At 43.6% G+C, this 24,572-nt stretch overlaps 1 protein-coding gene across 1 annotated transcript; it reads left to right on the forward strand.

Annotated features, from left to right (window-relative positions):
• The first annotated feature begins 20,881 nt into the window (after positions 1-20,881).
• LOC104230541 (eukaryotic translation initiation factor 4B3) lies at positions 20,882-23,673 on the forward strand. Its single transcript, XM_009783375.2, has 2 exons — positions 20,882-22,126; positions 23,284-23,673. The coding sequence occupies exons 1-2, from the start codon at positions 20,961-20,963 to the stop codon at positions 23,363-23,365; spliced, it is 1,248 nt and encodes a 415-aa protein (XP_009781677.1). The 5' UTR covers positions 20,882-20,960; the 3' UTR covers positions 23,366-23,673.
• Positions 23,674-24,572: the final 899 nt, after the last annotated feature.

A 24,572-nucleotide genomic window follows, 5' to 3' on the forward strand; every position in this document is an offset into this window, starting at 1 on the left:
CCGAGGAACGTACTACTACAAAGTCATACCGTTCGGACTCAAGAACGCATGGGCCATATCAAAGGTTAGTCACCAAGATGTTCAAAGAACAACTCGTAAGACCATGGAGGTTTACATCGACGACATGCTAGTGAAGTCGAAAAATAAAGAGGATCACATTGGTCATCTTAACGAAGCCTTCGAGATATTGAGGCAATACGGAATGAAGCTGAATCCCGAAAAATGCGCCTTCGACGTAACCTCAGGAAAGTTCCTTAGTTTTCTGATGTCACAAAGGGGTATCGAAGTTAACCCGGATCATATCAGAGCCATAGAAGGAATACCGGTGATATTAACCAGCAAGAAACAAGTGCAAAAATTAACAAGACGAATAGCCGCCCTGTCGAGGTCTATTTCACGATCGTCGGACCTATGCCATAAATTCTTCAATGTGCTAAGGAAAGACCATGGACTACAGTGGAATTCAGAATGCGTCGACGCCTTGAGAAAGCTAAAAGTATACCTATCCTCGCCACTACTACTCGTCAAGGCAAAACCAGGTGAATGCCTACTGGTGTACCTAGCAATCTTCGAAGTCGCGGTGAGTGCAGTCTTGATCCGCAAAAATAAAGGTGCTTGCCAATTTCATCGCCAATTTCAACGCGAAAATATTGCCTGAAGTAGATCAAGAGGTGCTCCACGCTTCTGCACATTCCGACCTCTGGGTCCTCTACACTAACAATGCATCTAATGCATCGGGATCAGGACTGGGACTCGTCCTCGAAGTTTCTATGGGTGAAGTAATTTGACAATCCATACGATGCCCCGAGATGACTAACAACGAGGCCGAGTATGAAGTTTTGATTGCAGGATTGAAATTAGCCCTCAAATATGGCGCTCGACGACTCGCCCTCAATTGCGATTCTCAACTCGTGGTGAACCAAGTCACGGCGACTTTCCAAATCAAAGAATAGAAACTACAAAAGTACCAGTTAAAAATTCACAAACTGCTGCCAGAATTCGATGAATGTCGCCTCGACCAAATACCCAGGGCACAGAATATTGAAGCAGATGGTCTCTCCAAGCTAGCAGCATCCACCAGAAATATCAACAAAGAATACGTGGTCACTCTTCTCCAATCCGCAATAGACCAGATCGAGGTACATTCTGTAAACCTAATTTGGGACTGGCGCAACCGTATTGTAACATATTTGCAGGATGAAACATTCCCACAAGATAAGAAAGAAGCGAAAAAGCTTTGAATACAGGCAGCCAGATACAACCTCATAAACTGTGATCTTTACAAAAGAACGTTTGGCGGCCCCCTGGCCAAGTGTCTTGGGCCAAATCAAACAAGGCGAGTACTAGAAAAAGTACACGAGGGGCACTGTAGCACCCACACGGGAAACCGCGCTCTCGTCTGATGCCTCATCCGCGCTAGATACTACTGGCCTACTATGAAAAAAGAAGCCGCAAATTACGTCAGGAAGTGTGAACAGTGTCAAAAGTACGCCCCTATGATACACCAAGCAGGAGAACTCCTGCATTCTGTCACTTCGCCATGGCCATTCATAAAGTGGGGGATGGATATTGTCGGACCCCTCCCAGTAGGACGAGGTAAAGTACGCTTCCTTTTGGTTTTAACTGACTATTTTTATAAATGGGTGGAAGCAAGTGCATAAACTCAAATACGTGAGCAAGAAGTTATCGCGTTCCTATGGAAAAATATAATATACCACATCGGTATCCTCAAATAAATCAGTTGTGACAACGGACCTTAACTTGTCAAAAAGAAAATGACCGAGTTTTTCGAAAAATGGCACATCAAGCGAATACTCTCCACACCATACCATCCCGCCGGCAATGGCCAAGCCGAATCCTCCAATAAAGTGATACTGAATATATTGAAAAAGAAGCTCGAGGACGCCAAAGGGCTATGGCCTAAACTACTACCAGAAGTACTATGGGCATACCGCACTACACCAAAAACTAGCACAGGCGAGATGCCATATTCACTAGTCTACGGGACTGACGCAATTATACTCGTCGAAGTCGGAACCTAGCTTGAGATACTCCAACGAAAGCGGACCAAACAATGAAGAAAATAGGCTACAATATCTGGATGAAGTCGAAGAACGAAGGGATATGGCCCACGTAAGAATGGTAGCCCAAAAGCAACAAGTATAAAGGTACTATAAAAAGAAGGCCAAAGTATGACCGCTCAAGGTCGGAGACTACGTCCTCAAAGCTAAAACACAAGCAGGAAAAAACCCTAACGAGGGAAAACTAGGAACAAACTAGGACGGACCATACATAATCACGATGGCAGCAAACAAATGAGCATTCCAGTTAGAGACAATGGAAGGAAAACTGCTCCAAAACAATTGAAATGTCGCCCATCTCAAATACTTCCACTTCTGAAAGGAGGGGCCACCTAAGTCTTACTCCTTTTCCCTTATCCGGGTTTTGTCCCAATCGAGTTTTCTTGGTGAGGTTTTTAGTGAGGCGGCAAGGGGGACGTCTCAAAGTCCGAAGTATTGTTCATTACCCCGCCCGTCGACGTGATCTCCAAGCCGAATAATGAAGGGACTGGATATAGATAATCAAATCTCCATTGTATGTATAAAGTCGACATGTATTTCCTACGGGAATATGATCAAATCTCCATTGTATGTACAAAGTCGACATGTGTTTCCTACAAGAATATAATCAAATCTCCATTGTATGTATAAAGTCGACATGTATTTCCTACGAGAATATGATCAAATATCCATTGCATGTACAAAGTCGACACGTGTTTCCTACAAGAATATAATCAAATATCCATTTATATGTATAAAGTCGACATGTATTTCCTACGGGAATACGATCAAACCTCCAATGTATGAGCAAAAATCCCAATGGCCAAGGCCATCAATGAAAATATGAGTTCGACCTCATTCGAACTACGACGGGATCCTACTTTGACGATAGTTTAAAAGTAACATCCCAATGGCCAAGGCCATCGACGAAAATATGAGTTCGACTTTATTCGAACTACGACGGGATCCTACTTCGACGACAGTTCGAAAGTAACATCCCAATGGCCAAGGCCATTGACGAAAATATGAGTTCGACCTCATTCGAACTACGACATGAACCTACTTCAACGATAGTTCAAAATTAACATCCCAATGGCCAAGGCCATCGACGAAAATATGAGTTCGACCTCATTCGAACTACGAAGGGATCCTACTTCGACGATAGTTCGAAAGTAACATCCCAATGGCCAAGGCCATCGACGAAAATATGAGTTCGACCTCATTCGAACTACGACGGGATCCTACGTCGACGACAGTTCGAAAGTAATATCCCAATATCCAAGGCCATCGATGAAAATATGAGTTCGACCTCATTCAAACTACGACAAGATCCTGCTTTGACAACAGTTCGAAAGTAACATCCCAATGGCCAAGGCCATCGACGAAAATATGAGTTTGACCTCATTCGAACTACGACGGGATCCTACTTCGACGACAGTTCAAAAGTAACATCCTAATGGCCAAGGCCATCGACGAAAATATGATTTCGACCTCATTTGAACTACGATGGGATCCTACTTTAATGACAGTTCGAAAGTAACATCCCAATGGCCAAGGTCATCGACAAAAATATGAGTTCGACCTCATTCAAACTACGACAGGATCCTACTTCGATGACAGTTTGAAAGTAACATCCAGTCAAGGCCATCGATGAAAATACGAGTTCGACCTCATTCAAACTACGACGGGATCTTACTTCGATGACAGTTCGAAGGTAACATCCCAATAGGCCAAGGCCATCGACGAAAATATAAGTTCGACTTCACTCGAACTACGACGGGATCCCACTTCGACAACAGTTCGAAAGTAGCATCCCAAAGGCTGAAGCCACTGCCAAAAGAAAAAGGGATCGACCTCACCCAAAGCAAAATCGACTTAATAGTTCGACAAGTACCCTGGATACCATAGATATTACAAAGATAATCACCGAATAGGCGAAATAAATTCTACATTACCACAAAATGTTATTTACACCTATCTTTACAACGGGATCAAGCATGCCCTTACAAAGGTCCCAAAGTAAAAAGTAAGTACAAACAAAAAGTTACACATCATCCGCGGTTGGATACACATCTTCATACCAAGAGTTAGAAGCAAGACGATTCGCATAATCAGAGTTGATGTCATCCCCGTCAGGTGTAAGAGGTCATACCCATATGCCTTATGAGCTGCACGAGCTTCGACACGCACACCCTGAAGTTCTGCTTCAAATGCCCTTCCTTCAGCATGAAGAGCCTTGTACACGTCACACCGGGTCTCAGCATGGACCCACAACTCATATAAGCAACGAGGCACGATCGGATCGGCCGAGGCACGAGACGTAGAAGGCTGTGAGTGTCGACTCACATCCTCTATTCTCAACGAGGCCACTTGCCCATTCAACATAGATCGCTTCGCCTCCAACTCCTTAACAAGCCCCGATGCCTTAAGCTTAGATGCTTCCTTCTCCTCGGTCAGCTCCGACCTACAAACACGGAGGGTATTCTCCAAGGCTGCCATTCCAGAAATAGTAGTCGCCAGCTTATCAGCACCGACACTCAGTTCGCCCGTAAGCCCCTCAATCTTCACCGCCTTCGTACCCAATTCAACGGTCAAACTGGTCACCTTCGCTTACAAGTCGACATTTTCGGCCATCACCCATATGCTTAACTCAAGCTCATCCTCCTTCACCGTAAGGGAGGCCTCAAGTTTACTATTACAGGCGATAACCTTCATAAGCTCCTCATCTCGCTCCCTCAGCTCCTCGACCTTGCACGCCATTTGGTCCTCCCTCTGTTTGAGTCCCTCGCAAAATAATTGAAAATCAGGGTCCTAATTATAAATGTCGGCCATTTCACGATGCTTAACGCGATATTATTGATATTTGAAAGACATCTTCCCGTAGATGGCCATCCTCTTTCATTCCCGGCGCTCGTGTTTGGTCTCCATGATAAAGGTCTAGCACAAAAAGAAAGAAGTTAAGACAAAAACACAGGTCGACAATAACAATGCAAGCCTAACGATGAAAACGAAAAGAAAGACACCTACCCGCAAGGCCATGCCGACGACATTCTGAGACAACTCCATGTCGTTCATCGCTCTAGCGCCTCGCTTTCTAGGGCAACACATAGAGGGGCTAAAATAGACACCACTTGATCGCAGTTCCACAACAGGTTGTAGTCCTCCGGAAAACTATGTGGCGATCAGACCCTTCCACCTTGACCTTCATATGAGTATGGCAACCTACAAACTTGCGAACGTCCTCCGGGTCGACATCTGAACCTGAGCTTTCGCCTTTGACACGCCGGCCTCCTTTAACGTTAGATGAAGGTGGATGAAACATTTACCAAATGAAACTCTCGGGCCATAACGTTTTATGAAGGCGAGCAAATCTCGGGTCTCCGCTGCATGGGGAAACAAATGGGCTAACCAATCCCTTATACCCGCAATAGGGCGGGGCAGATGTCCTATAGCTGCAAACGAGAAGCAAACAAACCCTAGAATGAATGAAGAGGAAGAGAAAGAGTAAAATAAGTGGAGACACTTACGAGTCTCGTTCCATCGCTCTGGGAACCTGGCGGGGTCAGACACAATATGTTCATTTTGGACAAAGAAGTACTTATGCCAAAACTAGCGACTTGCTCGGTCGTCGGTCCCAACCACCAGCTCTTTTGTTCCACGGTGCCTCAAATACACCATAGTAATCCTGTGGAAGCTGGGCGAGAACAGGTGCGAGAGGTGGTGAATAGTAACCTCGCATCCTGCCAACTCCGCATACTTTATCAACAACAGGAGTATCTTGAGCGTGTATGGCAAAAGTTGTGCTGGGCAAACTTGATAGAATCTACAGAACTCCTACTCTAATGGAAGTAGGGGGAAAAAATAACCAATCACGAAAGGGTACTCATAAAAAGCGTAATACCCAGGTCTATGGACTTCCATGAAATCCATTACCGCTGGAACCATGTCAACATGAGCGGGGATGCCGTACTTTGCACGAAGAGTGTCAATATGAAATTGTTCCGTTTTAGAGAGTACAGGGGTAGGAGAAGGAGGAGGATCTTTGAGGAAGTCGCTTCAAGACATGGGGTATCTTGGCAGCAACTCCTCCACAGAAGGAAGGTTATCCCCTTCTTCCACAATCATATCCTTACCGCCTTAGGGGGCGCCATGGAAAATAGGACGGCCTCAGAAACCTCCTTATGAGATCGATATGATCTTAGCATGTTTTCGATGAAAAAGGTGTTAGAACAGCAGAAAAGGTTGTGAGAGAAGAATGGCAGAAGAAGAAGCAGAATGTTGTTAGAACAAACTCGGGAGAGATAAGAAGGGTAATCAGAAATGAAATGGCCAAGAGTTTTTGAAAAAACAAACCCTCCACCTATTTATAGGATTGGGTGGCACCATAATCGAAGCGGAAGGTCACAGAGTGGCACCGACATCGAAGCAATAAGCCATCAACCCATGTCTCAAAAACACGCATAATGAAGACGCACGCAGAGATGATGTCATTCCCGGTAAAATATACTACCTGGTGTCTTGTTGAGCATGCTGATAGCCCATTATTGGCCAAGCCGTAATGCCTCGTAGGATCAAATTTCTCCATGAGAATGCGTGGTGTCCGCTTATCGAGGACGCACCAAGTTGCAACCTCGACAAGCGGAGGGACTAACTGTATGGGTCCAAATTTGAACAACCATGACCGTTGATGAGTACGACAAACGTCGAGATCCTCGTAGCTCGTCATCCTGCAGGGGATGACTTGCAGGCGAACAAGAGACTGTACGACTTTTGTAGCAGTGTAAGCCCATTAGGGGACATTAGGAATATTCTTTTGAATATTCCCTATGATTTGTCTTTTATGGTTTAGAAGGGGTTTGTCCCTTATATATAGAGCGTAAAACCACCTTGTAAGCTCTCTAGGAATTTTTCCTAACTTACAACAGTTGCTATAACATTTGTTTACATAATGCCATTATTGTTTGAGGGTTCGTTTTGACATGATAAAGAAATCTTATCCTCTATATTCTCCTTGCATATATTTTGTTCTAGAGATTATTATACTTAGCTAAGATTTACCCCTTCATTTTTTTTGATTGATTTATTCAAAAAGGTTTCGATATCTTTTGAGTCAAACAGAGAGAACGTTTTAATACTAGTATATAATAAACTATGTTTTGCCGGGTTTTTTAGGAATGGAATTTATAGGAGGATTAGCGGAACCGCCAGAAATTACGTATTATTTGTGAACTGTTTGATATTTCTTAAGTTAAAAAATGGTTTTTCTGGGAGAAGAGTAATAACAAACTCAACACTTTGGAAAAAGCTCGTGTAAATCATTTTTGAAAGAAAATTAATAAGTATACGGGGTCGTACTGCCTTTCTTGTTTACTTATTTTTTTCATCAGACTCTTTTAATTCTTTTTATCTTTTGAAATAAAAAACAACTCTCTGCCCCGGGTAAGAATAAGATTTGCATACACACTATTTTCTTTAGATCCTATTTGTAATTTTCTAGGTTTGTTGTTGTTGCCATCATCTTTTGAAACGTTTTTCTTGTTCTTTTTTTCTGTCTTTATTTTTCTTGATTAATATAGTTGTATTGGTCAAAATTCGGCCGCTGCCATCAGGAGGAGCACGCGGAGCATTTGCGAGTTGTATTGCAGAGATTAAGGGAGGAGAAGCTTTATGCAAATTCTCCAAGTGTGAGTTTTGGCTCAGTTCAGTGGTTTTCTTGGGACACGTGGTGTCCATCGAGGGTATTCAGGTTGGTCTGAAGAAGATAGAGGCAGTTCAAAGTTGGCCTAGGTCGTCCTCAGCCATAGAGATTCGTAGCTTCCTTGGGTTGGCAGGCTATTATCGCTGGTTTGTTCAGGGATTCTCATCCATTGCATCGCCCTTGACCAAGTTGACTCAGAAGGGTGCCCCATTTGTATGGTCGGACGAGTGTGAGGAGAGCTTTCAGAAGCTCAAGACAGCTTTGACCAGAGCTCCAGTGTTGGATTTACCATCAACTTCAGGTTCATATACCGTATATTGTGATGCTTCGAGAGTTGGGATTGGTTGTGTATTGATGCAGAAAGGTAGAGTTATTACTTATGCTTCTCGTCAGTTGAAGCCCCATGAGAAGAACTACCATGTTCATGATTTGGAGTTGGCTGTCATAGTTCATGCATTGAAGATTTGGAGGCACTACTTGTATGGCGTATCTTGTGAGGTATTCACCGATCATCACAGTCTTCAGCATTTGTTCAAGCAAAAGGATCTTAATTTGAGGCAACGGAGGTGGTTGGAGTTGCTTAAAGATTATGATATCACTATATTGTATCATCCGGGAAAGGCCAATGTGGTGGCCGATGCTTTGAGCCAAAAGGCAGTGAGTATGGGCAGTTTAACATATATTCTAGTTGGGGAGAGACCCCTTGCAGTTGATGTTCAGGCCTTGGCCAATTGGTTTGTGAGACTAGATATTTCGGAGCCCAGTCGGGTGTTGGCTTGTGTGGTTTCTTAGTCTTCCTTATGTGATCATATCAGAGAGCGCCAGTATGATGACCCGCATTTGCTTGTCCTTAAGGATAGATTTCAACATGATGATGCCAGAGATGTGGCCATTGGTGATGATTGTGTGTTGAGGATGCAGGGCCGGATCTGTGTGCCCAGTGTGGATGGGTTTAGAGAGTTGATTCTGGAGGAGGCCCATAGCTCGCGGTATTCCATTCATACGGGTGCCGCGAAGATGTATCAAGATTTGAGGCAACACTATTGGTGGAGAAGAATGAAGAAAGATATTGTGGGATTTGTAGCTCGGTGTCTCAATTGTCAACAGGTGAAATATGAGCATCAGAGACTGGGTGGCTTGCTTCAGCAGATGGTTATTTCCGAGTGGAAGTGGGAGAGGATCACTATGGACTTTGTGGTTGGACTTCCTCGGACTTTGAAGAAGTTTGATGCTATTTGGGTGATTGTGGATCAGCTCACCAAGTCCGCGTACTTCATTCCTGTGTGTACTACTTATTCTTCAGAGCGGTTAGTAGAGATATATATCTGGGAGATTGTTCGGTTGCATGGTATTCCGGTTTCCATCATCTCAGATAGGGGTACTCAGTTTACTTCCCAGTTTTGGAAGTCTGTTCAGCGAGAGTTGGATACTCATGTGGAGTTGAGCACTGCTTTTCATCCTCAGACGGACGGGCAGTCCCAGTGTACTATTCAGATACTAGAGGACATGTTGCGTGCTTGTGTTATTGATTTCGGAGGTTCATGGGATAAGTTTCTACCGCTTGCATAGTTTGCCTACAACAACAGCTACCAGTCGAGTATTCAGATGGCTCCGTATGAGGCTTTGTATGGGAGGGCGTGTAGATCTCCAGTTGGTTGGTTCGAGCCCGGCGAGGCTAGGCTATTGGGGACGGATTTGGTTCAGGATGCCTTAAAGAAGGTGAAGGTGATTCAGGAGAGGCTTCGTACAACGCAGTTGCGTCAGAAGAGTTATGCGGACTAGAAGGTTCGAGATGTATCCTATATGGTTGGTTAGAAGGTATTGCTAAAGGTTTCGCCCATGAAGGGTGTTATGAGATTTGGAAAGAAAGGGAAGTTGAGTTCACGGTTCATTGGGCCTTTTGAGGTACTTCGGAGGATTGGGGAGGTGGCTTATGAGCTTGCGTTGCCACCCAGCTTGTCGAGTGTGCATCCGATATTTCATGTTTCTATGCTCCGGAAGTATATTGGAGATCCGTCGCATATTTTAGATTTCAGCACGGTTCAGTTGGATGATGATTTGACCTTTGATGTAGAGCCAGTAGTTATTTTGGGTCGTCAGGTTCGAAAGTTGAGGTCGAAGGATATAGCTTCAGTGAGGGTGCAGTGGAGAGGTCCGCCCGTGGAGGAGCCTACCTGGGAGACCGAGCGGGAGATGCGGAGCAGATACCCTCACCTGTTTGAGTCTTCAGGTATGTCTCTTGACTCGTTTGAGGACGAACGTTTGTTTAAGTTGGGGAGGATGTGATGACCCGGCCAGTCGTCTCAGGAGTTACCGCTCCGTTTTCTCCCATTACTGCTTCTTTATGCTTCGTTAGCTGTCTTTTATGTGGTCGAGTTAGTTGGTTTGCATTTGGAGGGGAATGAATGAGAAATGAGACACTTGTCTCTTTTAAGAAGGCTTAAGTTGGAAAATTTAACCGGATGTTGACTTATGAGTTAGAGGGATCGGATGTGAGTTCCAATGGTTCGATTAGCTTCGGAAGGTGATTTTTGACTTAGGAGTGTGATCGGAAGTGGTTTTGGAGGTCCGGTATAGAATTAGGCTTGAATTCGCGAAGTTAGTATTTTGGCGATTTCCGGTTGATAGGCGAGATTTTGATCCGAGGGTTGGAACGGAATTCCGAGAGTTGTTGTGGCTTCGTTATGTAATTTGGGATGTGTGTGCAAAATTTTAGGTCATTTGGATGTGGTTTGGTTGGTTTTTTGATCAAAAGTGTATTTCGGAAGTTTTTAGAAACTTAGGCTTGAATTCGATGAGAATTGATGGTTTTGGTGTTGTTTGAGGTGTTTTGATGATTGAACCAAGTTTGAATGAGGTTTTAGGACATGTTTTTGCTCTTGGTTGAGGTCCCGGGGGCCTCACGTGAGTTTCGGGTGGTCAATTGGACCATTTTCAAAGTTGAAAAGTTGCAGATTTTGGGAGTTCAGGTGTTGCAGAAAATAACCCTTCGCGTTCGCGAGGGGTATGTCGCGTTCGCGTAGAAGGATTTGAGGAAGACCAGAATTAAGCCTTCGCATTCGCGAGAGGTGCCTCGCGTTCACGAAAGGATGGGAAGCAGTGCATCGCGTTCGCGAGAAGGCACTCGCGATCGCGTAGAGCAAATTGGGGTCCAAGGCATTTTGTTCATCGCATTCGCTTAAAGTTGTCGCGTTCGCGAAGGTGTAGGAGGCAGAAGCATCACGTTCGCGATTGGTGTGACACATTCGCGTAGGGTAAAAATTGGTCAATGTAAGTTTGTGCTTCGCGAACGCGAGACATTGACCGCGTTCGCGAAGAAGGAATATCAGAGCTGGGCAAAAAGTTTATAAGACATTTCCTCCGCGATTTTGAGCCATTTTTCCACCATAGTTGATCATTTTGAGAGCTCTTTGAGGGAGATTGAAGAGGAATTCAAGGAGAATTGATTGGAGGTAAGTTTTATGAACCAAAACGTGATTCTATTGTGAAATTAACCTAGAAATTCATGGAATTTAAGCTAAAATTGGAAGAACTTGGGCTTGGGACTTTGAACTTTTGAATTGGGATTTGAGGGACCATTTGAGGTTGGAATTGAGAACTTTTGGTACGTATGAACTCGTGGGGTGATAAAGAATCTAATGATGTGAAAATTTCTGAGTTTCGAGAAGTGGGCCCGGGCTCGGGTTTTATTAATTTCAAGATTTTTGATATTTTTCGATTGTTTTCACTTGGGTTATGTTCCCTTAGCATATTGTGACATATTTGTTCTGGTTTTGGTCAGATTCGATGCGCGAAGAGGCCGATTTGAGAGGCAAAGGCGCCGCGAGCTAGAGTTTTTGTCGGTTCGAGGTGAGTAATGAATGTAAATGATGTCCTAAGGGTTTGAAACCCCGGATTTGCACATCGTAGTGCTATATTGAGATGAGACATGCGCTTAATGATGAGCGTAGGGTCGTTTACTATTGGGGATTGTGACTTGGTCCGTCGCGAGTGATGCTTTTACCACGTATTTGATTGAAGCTTATTTGTTATCATCATTATTTGGACTGATTGCCGTATTTGGGCTTCGTGCCAACTATTTGGACCCTCCAGGGAGTTTTATCATTATTTCCTCATTGTTTTAACTTACTACTTGAACTCAGTCGTATCGTTTTCCCACTATTTTACAACTCAACCACTTTTTACTCGGTTTTGAAACTAAAATGATCTATTAAATGATGTTTCGGGCTGAGAACTACTGTTTTACTAATGCCCGAGGGGCTTATATGATTTCTGGACTAAGTACGACCAAGGGCCAGATGTGAGGATACTATGGGATCAGGCTGTGCGCCGCAACAGTGTTATACTGATATTGATATGAGGTCGAGGGCCTAGATTTGATGCCACAAATGGCTTGATATTGCGCTTGGGCCATAAGGGGCCCCTCCCGGAGTCTGCACACCCCCAGTGAGCGCCGCCGATGATAAATAAACGGATCGGGCTACGTGAGCAGCGGGTACTACAGGGCGTCCGCAGCCCTGATCACTCCTTTCTATCCTTTGTTTTTATCCGCATTCCCTAGATTGATATGTATTAGGTTGATAAACTGGTATTAGAGGCTCAGACTTGTGACACTGGATCGGTGGGCTATGTGGCAATATTATTATGACTTCTGCACATTTAATGTACTGTTTTCAGACGTATATTATGTTAAATTGGTATTGAAACACTGATAACTGGTAATGAATTTTAAAAAAGAAAAGGGTTAAGATTGATTATTTGTCGGGCTTGCCTAGCAATGTGTTGGGCGCCATCACGACCGGGGTTAGGGTCATGACAGTCTCGTTCCATCGCTCCGGGAACCTGGCGGGGTCAGACACAATGTGTTCGGTTTTGACAAAGAAGTACTTATGCCAAAACTTGCGACTTGCTCGGTCGTCGGTGCCAACCACCAGCTCTTTTGTTCCATGGTGCCTCAAATGCACCATAGTAACCTTGTGGAAGCTAGACGAGAACATGTGCGAGAGGTGGTGAACAGTAACCTCGCATCCCGCCAACTCCGCATACTTTGTCAACAGTAGGAGTATCTTGACCATGTATGGCAAAAGTTGTGCCGGGCAAACTTGATAGAATCTACAGAACTCCTACTCTAACTGAAGTAGGGGGAAAGAATAACCAATCACAAAATGGTACTCATAAAAAGCGCAGTACCCAGGTCTATGGACTTCCACGAAATTCCTTACCGCTAGAACCATGTCAACATGAGCGGAGATGCCGTACTTTGCACGAAGAGCGTCAATATGAACTTGTTCCGTTTCAGAGAGTACGGGGATAGGAGTAGTAGGAGGATCTTTGAGGAAGTCGCTTCAAGACATGGGGTGTCTCGGCAGCAACTCCTCCACCGAAGGAAGTCTATCCCCTTCTTCCACCATCAAATCCTTACTGCCTGAGGGGGCGCCATGGAAAACGGGGCGACCTCAGAAACCCCCTTACGAGATCGATGTGATCTTGGCATGTTTTCGATGAAAAAGGTGTTAGAACAGCAGAAAAGGTCGTGAGAGAAGAATGGGAGAAGAAGAAGCAGAATGTTGTTAGAACAAACTCGGGAGAGATGAGAAGGGTAATCAGAAATGAAATGGCCAAGAGTTTTTGAAAAAACAAACCCTCCACCTATTTATAGGATTGGGTGGCGCCAAAATCAAAGCGAAAGGTCGCAGAGTGGCACCGACATCGAAGCGACAAGCCATCAACCCCTATCTCAAAAACACGCACACTGAAGACGCACGCAGAGATGACGTCATTCCTGGTAAAATATACTACCTGGTGTCTTGTTGAGCATGCTGACAGCCCATTATTGGCCAAGCCGTAATGCCTCGTAGGATCAAATTTCTCCATGAGAACGCGTGGTGTCCGCTTATCGAGGACGCACCAAGTTACAACCTCGACAAGCGGAGGGACTAACTGTATGGGTTCAAATTTGAACAACCACGACCGTTGATGAGTATGACAAACGTCGAGATCCTCGTAGCTGGTCATCCTGCAGGGGACGACCTACAGGCGAACAAGAGACTGTACGACTTTTGCAGCAGTGTAAGCCCATTAGGGGACATTAGGAATTTTCTTTCGAATATTCCCTATGATTTGTCTTTTATGGTTTAGAAGGGGTTTGTCCCATATATGTAGAGCGTAAAACCACCTTGTAAGCTCTCTAGGAATTTTTTCTGACTTACAACAATTGCTATAGCATTTGTTTACATAATGCCATTATTGTTTGAGGGTTCGTTTTGACAAGATAAAGAAATCTTATCCTCTATATTCTCCTTGTATATCTTTTGTTCTAGAGATTATTATACTTAGCTAAGATTTACCCCTTCATTTTCTTTGATTGATTTATTCAAAAAAGTTCTGATATCTTTTGAGTCAAACAGAGAGAACGTTTTAATACTAGTATATAATAAACTATGTTTTGCCGGGTTTTTTAGGAATGGAATTTATAGGAGGATTAGCAGAACCGCCAGAAATTACCTATTATTTGTGAACTGTTTGATATTTCTTAAGTTAAAAAATAGTTTTTCTAGGAGAAGAGTAATAACAAACTCAACACATTGGAAAAATCTCGTGTAAATCATTTTTGAAAGAAAATTAATAAGTATACGAGGTCGTACTGCCTTTCTTGTTTACTTATTTTTTTCATCAGACTCTTTTAATTCTTTTTATCTTTTGAAATAAAAAACAACTCTCTGCCCCGGGTAGAAATAAGATTTGCATACACACTATTTTCTTTAGATCCTATTTGTAATTTTCTAGGTTTGTTGTTGTTGCCATCATCTTTTGAAACGTTTTTCTTGTTCTTTTTTCTGTCTTTATTTTTCCTGATTAATATAGTTGTATTGGTCAAAATCCGGCCGCTGCCGTCAAGCTGACCAGCGTCCTGTCTAGGCGGCAAGGAGGCGAAAGATGATATGGCCTATTCCAAATCAAGCAATCTCGATACCCGTCGAGCAGAAGAAATGATGTTTAAAGGACGACCAAGACAGACATAATGTAAGAGCGTCAGACCAAGTAGATAGCAAAGGTCACATGACTATATATAGTAAGGAAAAACTTTCGGTTAAGGGGGCTTCTCCTTCTCTCCTTACTTCCCTCTTATGCAATCTTCCTAAAAACAAAAGGAATAATTTATCAATCTCCAAAGAAGGATATGTAAAACAACCTCCCCCCATTGATTAATGGGAAACACAACGAAAGTTTCAATAAGATCGATTATATCTATTTCATCTTATATACTATTTAATTTGTTAGCTCATTGATCTGGAGTTTATTATGTTTGACTAAGATTTACCCCTTCATTTTCTTTGATTGATTTATTCAAAAAAGTTCTGATATCTTTTGATTTAAACAATTTGGCGTCGTTTGTGGGGATTTCTTAGTGAAATTCCCTAATCTCTTCCAGATCAAAGACAAGAAACACGATTACCCATCGGAAAGAGCGCTAAAGCAAAACCCAACCCACGCGGGGCAAAGGCGCACCATAGAAGGGGAAGGAGATCCGAGTAAAGTCATGGAGTTTAGAAATCCTCGCCCCATCAACTATCGAAATGCCAAACAAAACGAGCAACGTTACAAACCTGCTCTCATTCACCGGTCCATCGGATGCGGGTAAGGAAAGTATCATTTTAACTCACCTTCTGCTCTTTGCTCAAGCAGGAAAACAAATGCCGCACGGGCGAGAAAGCAAAGAAACATCTCAATTAAAGAATGAGAAACTACTACAAGACAACCGAAAATACTGCCCGCTGGTGACACCTCCAAGCCGGTAACAGGAATCAGACAAGGAAACTACAATGTGTGCGCAGAACGAACATAAGCGAAACAACAACGTTTCATACTCTCCGACATTACACTCTCTGATGCAAACAATGTCAAACGAACTGGGACTCCCCCAGAGGATGTCTGATTCTCCAAAAACTAGGACTGACAACAGGTTACTATTTCGACAAGTTCGAAATAACACCCTTTAAGGCCAAGGGCCTTCGCCAAAAAGAAGAGTTCGACCTTGATCGAACGACAACAGGTTACTATTTCGACAAGTTCGAAATAACACCCTTTAAGGCCAAGGACCTTCGCCAAAAAGAAGAGTTCGACCTCAATCGAACGATGACATGTTACTATTTCGACAAGATCAAAATAACACCCTTTAAGGCCAAGGGCCTTCACCAAAAAGAAGAGTTCGACCTCGATCGAATGACGACAGGTTACTATTTCAACAAGTTCGAAACACCCTTTAAGCCAAGGGCCTTCACAAAAAAGAAGAGTTCGACCTCGATCGAATGACGACAAGTTACTATTTCGACAAGTTCGAAATAACACCCTTTAAGGCCAAGGGCCTTCGCCAAAAAGAAGAGTTCGACCTCGATCGAATGACAGCGGGTTACTATTTCGACAAGTTTGAAATAACACCCTTTAAGGCCAAAGGCCTTCGCCAAAAAGAAGAGTTTGATCTCGATCGAACGACGATGGGTTACTATTTCGACAAGTTCGAAATACCCTTTAAGGCCAAGGGCCTTCGCCAAAAAGAAGAGTTCAACCTCGATCGAACGACGACATGCTACTATTTTGACAAGTTCGAAATAACACCCTTTAAGGCCAAGAGACTTCGCCAAAAAGAAGAGTTCGACCTCGATCGAACGACGACAGGTTGCTATTTCGATAAGTTCGAAATAACATCCTTTAAGGCCAAGGGCCTTCGCCAAAAAGAAGAGTTCCACCTTGATCGAATGACGACGGGTTACTATTTCGATAAGTTTGAAATAACACCCTTTAAGGTCAAAGGCCTTCACCAAAAAGAAGAAGTTCGACCTTAATCAAACAACGACGGGTCGATATTTTGACAAAAGTTCGAAATCACACCCTCAAGGCCATGAGCCATCGCCAGAGGGAAACGTTTAAAATATATCTAAGGCCAAGGGCCGTTAGTAAACAAAAAGGGAATAAAAGACCGAGACTCGCTATATGGGAATCCATCCAATGCTAAAGTCACAAAAAAGCGAAAAACAAAGACAAAGTACGAGGCAGATAACAACAAAAAAAATTCTTCTTTATACAAGGTCACTGAGCTAACGGTTGTAGATTACATACGGCCCAAGCCAACAATAAAAAAAGAAGAAGAAAGGAACAACGACAAACGACGATGAATATAAAAAAACATAAAACAAACTAAGACAACATTCTTTCACTCGGCGTCATCACCACCACCATCATCTCCAAGAAGCTCTCCCTCATCATTTGCACCCTCGTCGGCTTCCGGAGTCGCAGAGTCATAAACACAGTTGATGCGGGCCTCCCGCGCCTTTGCTCGTGCTTCTTCATATGCGGCCTCATTAACATTGCCCGCCTCCCACACACTCTTATATATATCCCGCTGAGCTTCAACATGACCCCAAAGCTCATGTAGGCAACGTGGAGCATCGACAGAGGAAGACTCAATCTGAGCCAATAGTCGCTCCTTTTAAGACTTAAGTGCGGCAACCCGGTTTCCTAAGGTCGAAGTTTCCCGATCAATCTCACCAATGCGCTCCTCAAGCCTTGCCTCCATTAACATTGTCGTCGCTCTCTCCGACTCCTACTCAGACTGAAGGACGCAGATAGTGTTCTCCAGAGCCACCGCCCTTGCTGAAGCCGCAGACCAGGCACTCTCGATACTCTCCAGTCCGACGACCTTTCTCTCCAACTCACCCATCTTCCCCATCCACTCTGCACTCATTGCCTCAACCTTGATAAGGTTTTGGTCCATTTTGGCTTGTATTGACCTCAGCCTCCCCTGCAAATAGTCACACTCTGCTGCCACCCCCTTTCCCACCTCGAGCTCTTCATCCTTCGCGTGAAGCTGCTCTTCGAGCACACTGTTCCTGCGAATAGCCTCCATCAACTGCTGATCTCTCTTCTCCAATTCCTCGCTGAGGGATCGAGCACGAGGATTCTCCATCAGTCGCTTGTGTATCTCACGGCACTTGTTGCGATAACGTCGATATTTTTCCAACATCTTCAAGAAAATCTTGGCCCGAATGTTAGCCCTGCGCATACTCTCCACTTCCACCATGTACGTCTGAAAAACAAGAGGAGAGGTTAAAGCCATATCAACAAGAAAAATGAGAGAAGTATAAAAGAAAAGTGCAATGTACCCTCAAACCCATAACGGCTATCTCATTCATCAAATCGACATCAGGAACGTTATGGAGAGCCTCGTTCTCAGCAGCAAAACACAAAATGTTGAACTGTGGCACCAGATCCTCCGTGTCCCCCAGGAGATTAACATCCGAAGAAATCTCAAGAATACGGGCCGGCCCTCCCGCATGAACCATCGATTGGTAATACCCTCCTCAAGCATCCTAACATCATCAGGATCGAGGTCCGACTCGAATATAATCGTCAACCACAACACCTTTCCCTCTTTCAGCAGCTGGGGAAGAAGCACGACCAGGTACGGAGGACGAGGTTACTTCTGAAACTATAATGGCAGCCTCAAAAATCTATCCCCCGGTTACAACAGGATGCTAATCAACAACAATAGCATGAATCTCCATCGACGGGGCAGATACGACGACTGTCTCCATCTCCATGGGCGGAGCAGTATCAACCCCCGCCCCAGATTTTGTCAAGGGAGAGACGTCTAGATGAATTACAGTCGGAGGGGCTGCCTCGAATTCCACTCGCCGCCTCTTGGATGGCCCTTCTTCTTCCTTAACATGAGGAGACTCACCCGTCTGACGAGAAACACGAGTCGGGACCTCAGTCTAAGAAGTGGCCTCCGCAGGAATAACTACAGTCGCCGACTCGACTGATGCAACCCTCGATGAAGGCCGAGCGGCAGGTGCTGCAACAGGGCGAGCAGACGAGATCGGCTGATGGAAAGCCAATGGAGGAGCCCTCACTCTCCGCACTCTCCCTGGCATCGACAAACAGCACATGAGAAACTAAGTAAAAAGAGAGGAAAAATAGCAAACAGAAATGACATCTCACCTGTAAGGGGTCTACGTCCAAATTTTTCATAAACGGCCGACCATGTGTGAACCCCTACCGTATAGGGAAGGATGGTGCTCACCCACTCGCGGATACCTTCGACAGATGGATGAGGCAATTTATCGGCTGTGGAGACATAATAGGGTTTAGTACTGTAACAGAAAGTGGTCGGATATATCTCCGACTAAAAGCATAAGAAACTTACGTGCAAAGTACCAATTCTCAAGGAACCCCATTAGATCCGCCACAATGTGCCCGGTCCGCACATAGAAATAATTCTCGTAGAAATGACGGTTAGCCCTGTCGTCTATTTTTACCACCAGAATCTTCGACCCCAGAGGATGCATGTGAAGCATCGTGCTGCGGATAAGCTGAGGGGCGAAAATATTGAGTATGTGATACAAAGTGATCTCACGGCCGGCGAGTTCTGCAAACTTAAGCAACATAAGGAACAACTTGTATAGGTACGGTGAAAGTTGGGCGGGTCATACCTCATAAAAGTGGTAGAAATCTACCACCAGGAGAGGGAGAGGAAGTGTGTACCCAATAAGAAAGGGGTAGGCATAAAACACGCAGTACCCAGGGCAGTCAAAATGAACTATGTCAGTCCCTATCGCCGATCGCATGTCAACGTAACCGGGAATACCCCACCTAGCTTTCAACTCTGCAATGTATTCTTCTCTCATGACAAAAGCGACAGGTTTCGGCTCCGCCCTGGCGCGATTGCTGAAGTCGGTCAATTTTCTCCCAAGACGAGGCAAAATCTCAACTACCGACGAGACCTCCTCGTCTTCTACCACTTCTGCCCCCAGTGGCCTGAGCAACATTTTTCGGTGTCGGAATTGTGATAGGGAGATCAGTGCAAGAGGAATCACCAGCCATTTTGTCAAGATGATGCGGCAAAAAGACAGTGGAAAGAAAGGATGAAAATTTTCAGTTAACTGAGGGCAAACGAAAACTCGGAGTATCAGGAAGAAAGTATATCTGCAGAATTCTTTCAAGCAAAAGGCAAATAAGTGTGTCAATCGAATGATGAGTTCCTTATATTTATAAGAGACGTAAACCCCTCAAGCACGAAACCAAAGAGTTGCCAATCGAATCTGATAGGGCACGAAACGTTTCGGTTCCCCAGGAACGTGTGTCATAATGGTAGCAGCCACGAAACAAGGTTTCATTGCCAAACGACATTTCGGTTCCGAAACAGCCGCAACGGTCCAAGGAAATCGAAAGAACGCCGTCACCCCACTTGAAATCTAAAAAGCATAACCAAGGAACCAACAATCAGATTTCTCTCGAATTCGTAGCAGTCATGATCCGTCTACCTAGCCCGACAGGGGACGACTCCGACAGACGGAGGGACTAACTGTATTGGTCAAAATCCGACCGCTGCCGTCAAGTTGACCAACGTCCCGTCCAGGCGGCAAGGCGACGGAAAATGACATGGCATATTCCAAATCAAGCAATCTCGATACCCGTCGAGCCAGAAGAAACGATGTTTAAAGGACGACCAAGACAGACATAATGTAAGAGCGTCGGACCAAGTAGATAGCAAAGGTCCCATGACTATATATAGTAAGGAAAAACCTTCGGTTAAGGGGCTTCTCTTCTCTCCTTACTCCCCTCTTGTGCAATCTTCCTAAAAACAAAAGGAACAATTTAGCAATCTCCAAAGAAGGATATGTAAAACAACCTCCCCATTGATTAATGGGAGACACAACGAAAGTTTCAATAAGATCGATTATATCTATTTCATCTTATATACTATTTATTCTGTTAGCTCATTGATCTGGAGTTTATTATGTTTGACTAAGATTTATCTCTTTATTTTTTTTGATTGATTTATTCAAAAATGTTTCGATATTTTTTGAGTCAAACAATAGTGATTACTTGTAAATTCCTAGTTATTAGACCAAAGATATGGAATGCAATATTTGTGGTCTACAATTACACGCCTTCAAATAAACATAAAAGAATAGTGTAAACTCAACGCAAAGTCCATTTCCTTTGAGATGAAGGACTTAATCTCCACCGTCCAATCAAGCCGAATCTATTCCGCATTGAACGCTTACCGTTTGATCAAATCAACGCAATCCTTTTATATTTATATAAAACCTATTTCTTCGCTTGAAACAGAAGCGAATACTCTCAAAAAACCTACACAGAGATAACAAACAGAGTCCAAAGAGCAATTAGCAAGAGCAAACATGGCGGCAACTGTGAGCGCGTGGGCAAAACCAGGCGCGTGGGCTTTAGATTCAGAGGAACATGAGTCCGAGCTCCAAAAGGAAGAGTCAGTAAACGGCGACAACCACTCCAACGGCGCCACCGCTGGGCTCTCCGATTTTCCATCTCTAGCCGCCGCCGCCACCACCAAAACGAAGAAGAAGAAGCCACCAACCTTATCCCTTCAGGAGTTCTCAACTTACAGTTCCGTTAAGAAGTCTCAATCCGCTGCTGCTGCCGCCGTCAAGGGATTAACGCCGGAGGAAGTCATGATGCTCCCCACCGGTCCACGCGAACGCTCCGCCGAGGAACTTGACAGCTCTCGCCTGGGAGGCGGCTTCAGATCGTACGGTTACGATAGGCAAGGAGGTAGAGGTTCGTCGGACGAGTCCCGGAGACCGGGAGGGTTCCGACGTGATTCCGACAGGGAAATTGCGCCTTCACGCGCCGACGAGACTGACGACTGGGGCGCAGCTAAAAAAACTTCCATTGGTAACAGTTTCGACAGAAGGGAGAGAGGCGAAAGAGGAGGATTTTTCTCAGATTCGCATTCCAAAGCTGATGAATCTGATAACTGGGGCGCAAATAAATCCTTTGTACCCTCTTCGGGTCGAAGATTTGATAGGAGAGGGAGTTTCGGGTCAAACGGCAGTGATTCGGATTCGGATAAGTGGACTAAAAGGTCCGGTGGAGGTGGGGCATTCGACAGTTTAAGAGAGCGAAGAGGCGGGGGCTATGAGTCCAATAATAGTGGAGTGGATTCAGAAAATTGGGGAAGAGGAAAGAGAGAAGAAACTTTAGGTGGTGGTGGTGGAGGTAGGCCCAAATTGAATTTGCAGCCCAGGACATTGCCTATAGCTGAAGTACAGCATCAGAATGGTGGTAATAATGAGGCTACTGTGGTGGTGAAGCCCAAAGGGTCTAATAATCCATTTGGGGCAGCTAGACCGAGGGAGGAAGTTTTGAAGGAGAAGGGGCAAGATTGGAAGGAGATTGATCAAAAGCTTGAATCTTTGAAGGTAAAGGAGGTGGTTTCTGAGTCAAGTGACAAAAAAGCTTGGGGGAATGGGAAGCCGAGTTTCATGCGTGAGGAGAGGACTGAGAAGAGTTGGAGGAAGCCTGAGCCAAAAGAAGTTCGTCCTTTAAGGTAGTGATGAATTCTTATGTGTTTTAGTAGCTTGTTTTATGCTGAATTAAGTTTCATGTGATGTTGGTTTTTCAATGAATTACTTAGTAATTGATTATCTATTTTTGTAAGGTAGGGTCTTTGATGAATCATATTACTGGTTGCTCTTTAGTCTTTGCAAAAGCGAATCAACTGTCACTAGTTAATTGGTTATAGATATTTGGTAATGGAACTATTTGAAAGACGTTGGGGTACGCTGTTTGGTCTGAAGAAGATTTATTTTTTGGGGTTAACAAGTTATGTTAGGGTTAAATTTTAATTTTTTGCTGGATTAGCCTAAATTTAACTCCCTATGCACCAATGTGACAGAGCGTGGGGTGTTCCAAGTATGATGTAGTCGTGTAGTCATAATCATGGATGATTTATGGAAGAACAACTAAAGCTTTGTGCCCCTTGCTTGGTACTGAATGAAGCCAGCTGCTTTGTACCCTAAGTTTAGCATTGCCTTTTTAGGGACGCTGCAATAAAATGCTGCTTCACCCCATGCATTTGACTCAATTTTGCTCCAAAATGGCCTCAGAACAGGACGTTGCTAGAAGATCTGTAACATTTTGTTTTCGAGGTCTTCTGTCCTAATTTAGAGAAATTATGAGGGGTTTAATTTTGGATGAAACGGGGGCAAATGATTTACAGATTTGAATCCAACTAATTTGAGAATGAAACATAATTGATTGAATGCTGATTCTTGCTGCTGGTCAGTGCATTTCCCGTCGAGTAAGTTGGATAAACTCTGGTTCCGGTAGAATAGGATTGTGTGTGTTAGGCCTATTGGGTCAACTATACCCCCTTCCTGTGTTATGCTGCACTAGCAGTTTGCTAGTGGTGTTTTGTTTAAGGGTCATGAATGATTTTTCTGTTCAACCGGGTCGGAAGTGTGACTTATTATGTACAGTCTCTCTTTTTCCTCCATTATGTTTTATGGCTGCTTGGGTTGTACATGTCTGTTTTATCTGATTGTGCAGCGGTTTGATGACTTTATCTGCCTTTGTATATGTTCTACTTTCTTAGTGCACCTGAAAATTTGCTTGGTTTACTGGTTTCTCGTTTTGATTTAGAATTGTTTCCACTCTTTACCTTAGTGGCGTGGTTCTTGACCCTCATTTTTAAATGTATTGTAGTGCTGAGGAAACTGTAAATGGAGCTGTTGAAGAAACTGCACAGGGAGCTGCTGAGGAATCTGGTGGAGAGCCACAAATATGATGCCAAACAGAGGAGTTATTTATGAGCTGTGTTTGTTTCCTCAGAGTTTGAAATAGTTTTACCCCGATGCATGTGATGCGCGAAGCATTAAGGCAATTTTGATAGAACTGCTTAGTCTGTAGTGGGTTGTGTTTTTCCTGTGTACTTACACCAACATTATTGTTTTGCTATTTATGTTTGTTCTTTTTCTATTCATCATAGTCTAGAATTGTTTGTTCGTAAGCTAGTACACATTCATATGCGGAACACAAAGGCGTAAAGACTGTGTGGAAGATTACAGATTCATATAATTATTGTTATTTTATTTATTTTTGACTTCTCCCTAATTCTTATTATTATGTTTAGATCTTGTTTAGGATGTTCAGATGGGATTATTAAAAGATTACAGATTCTTATAATTGTGGAAAGTTGTTTACATATATTAGCGAGTATAGGCAGCAACTGAAATCTGCTCTCTTCTCCTTGCTTCGGCTGGTGTTTAAAGTGTTTGACCTGTATCTTATTTACCATTTATCTACTTTGTGTCGGATAGTGTTTGTAAGGTCCCTCTAGTCTGCTAGATTTAAAATTTCAAAAGAAAGTGTCTTATCTCTAGTACGTTATAACTTATAAGCTTGTAAATGAGTTTTCTTTAACGCAACTTAACATGATAATCACAAAAAAATAACTTGAATTTGGCTAGGGTTTGGAGGAGTTCTCTGCAACTAGAGGGTTTTAGGCTGTGGACAAAAGGGATTCATCTACTTCATGAGAGTTTCTGATGACCGGTGACATAAATTGTAGTTGCTGTAAATCAGTTTCTGTAAAAGAAACCCGTAAGTCTCCTAACTACTATTTATGGTAAAATACTACATCTGAAGTAATTGGTAAAGTCATAACTCTGCCTTGATTCGAGAGCATGTAAATTTACACTTAGTATGGTCATGAGCTGGGTAAATTTACACTTAGTATGGTCATGAGCATGAAGTAATTAATTGATCCGACTGCCAACAATGATAGCAATGATGATCATACAACACACAATGTAGTATACGAAGAAATCATTTAGGCAGTTGCTATCTTATAAATTGACCATTGTACTATCACAAGCCAAGGTATGACACAATTTGGGCACAACACTGGCTATCCGGTAAGTAATTTTTTTGTTAAATGGATGGATTTAACAATTGTTGTTACTGTAGACCACCTAAAAATAATATCTTCTCTC

Source organism: Nicotiana sylvestris, chromosome 1, assembly GCF_000393655.2.
Source record: "Nicotiana sylvestris chromosome 1, ASM39365v2, whole genome shotgun sequence".
In the NCBI taxonomy this organism is placed as follows: domain Eukaryota; kingdom Viridiplantae; phylum Streptophyta; class Magnoliopsida; order Solanales; family Solanaceae; genus Nicotiana; species Nicotiana sylvestris.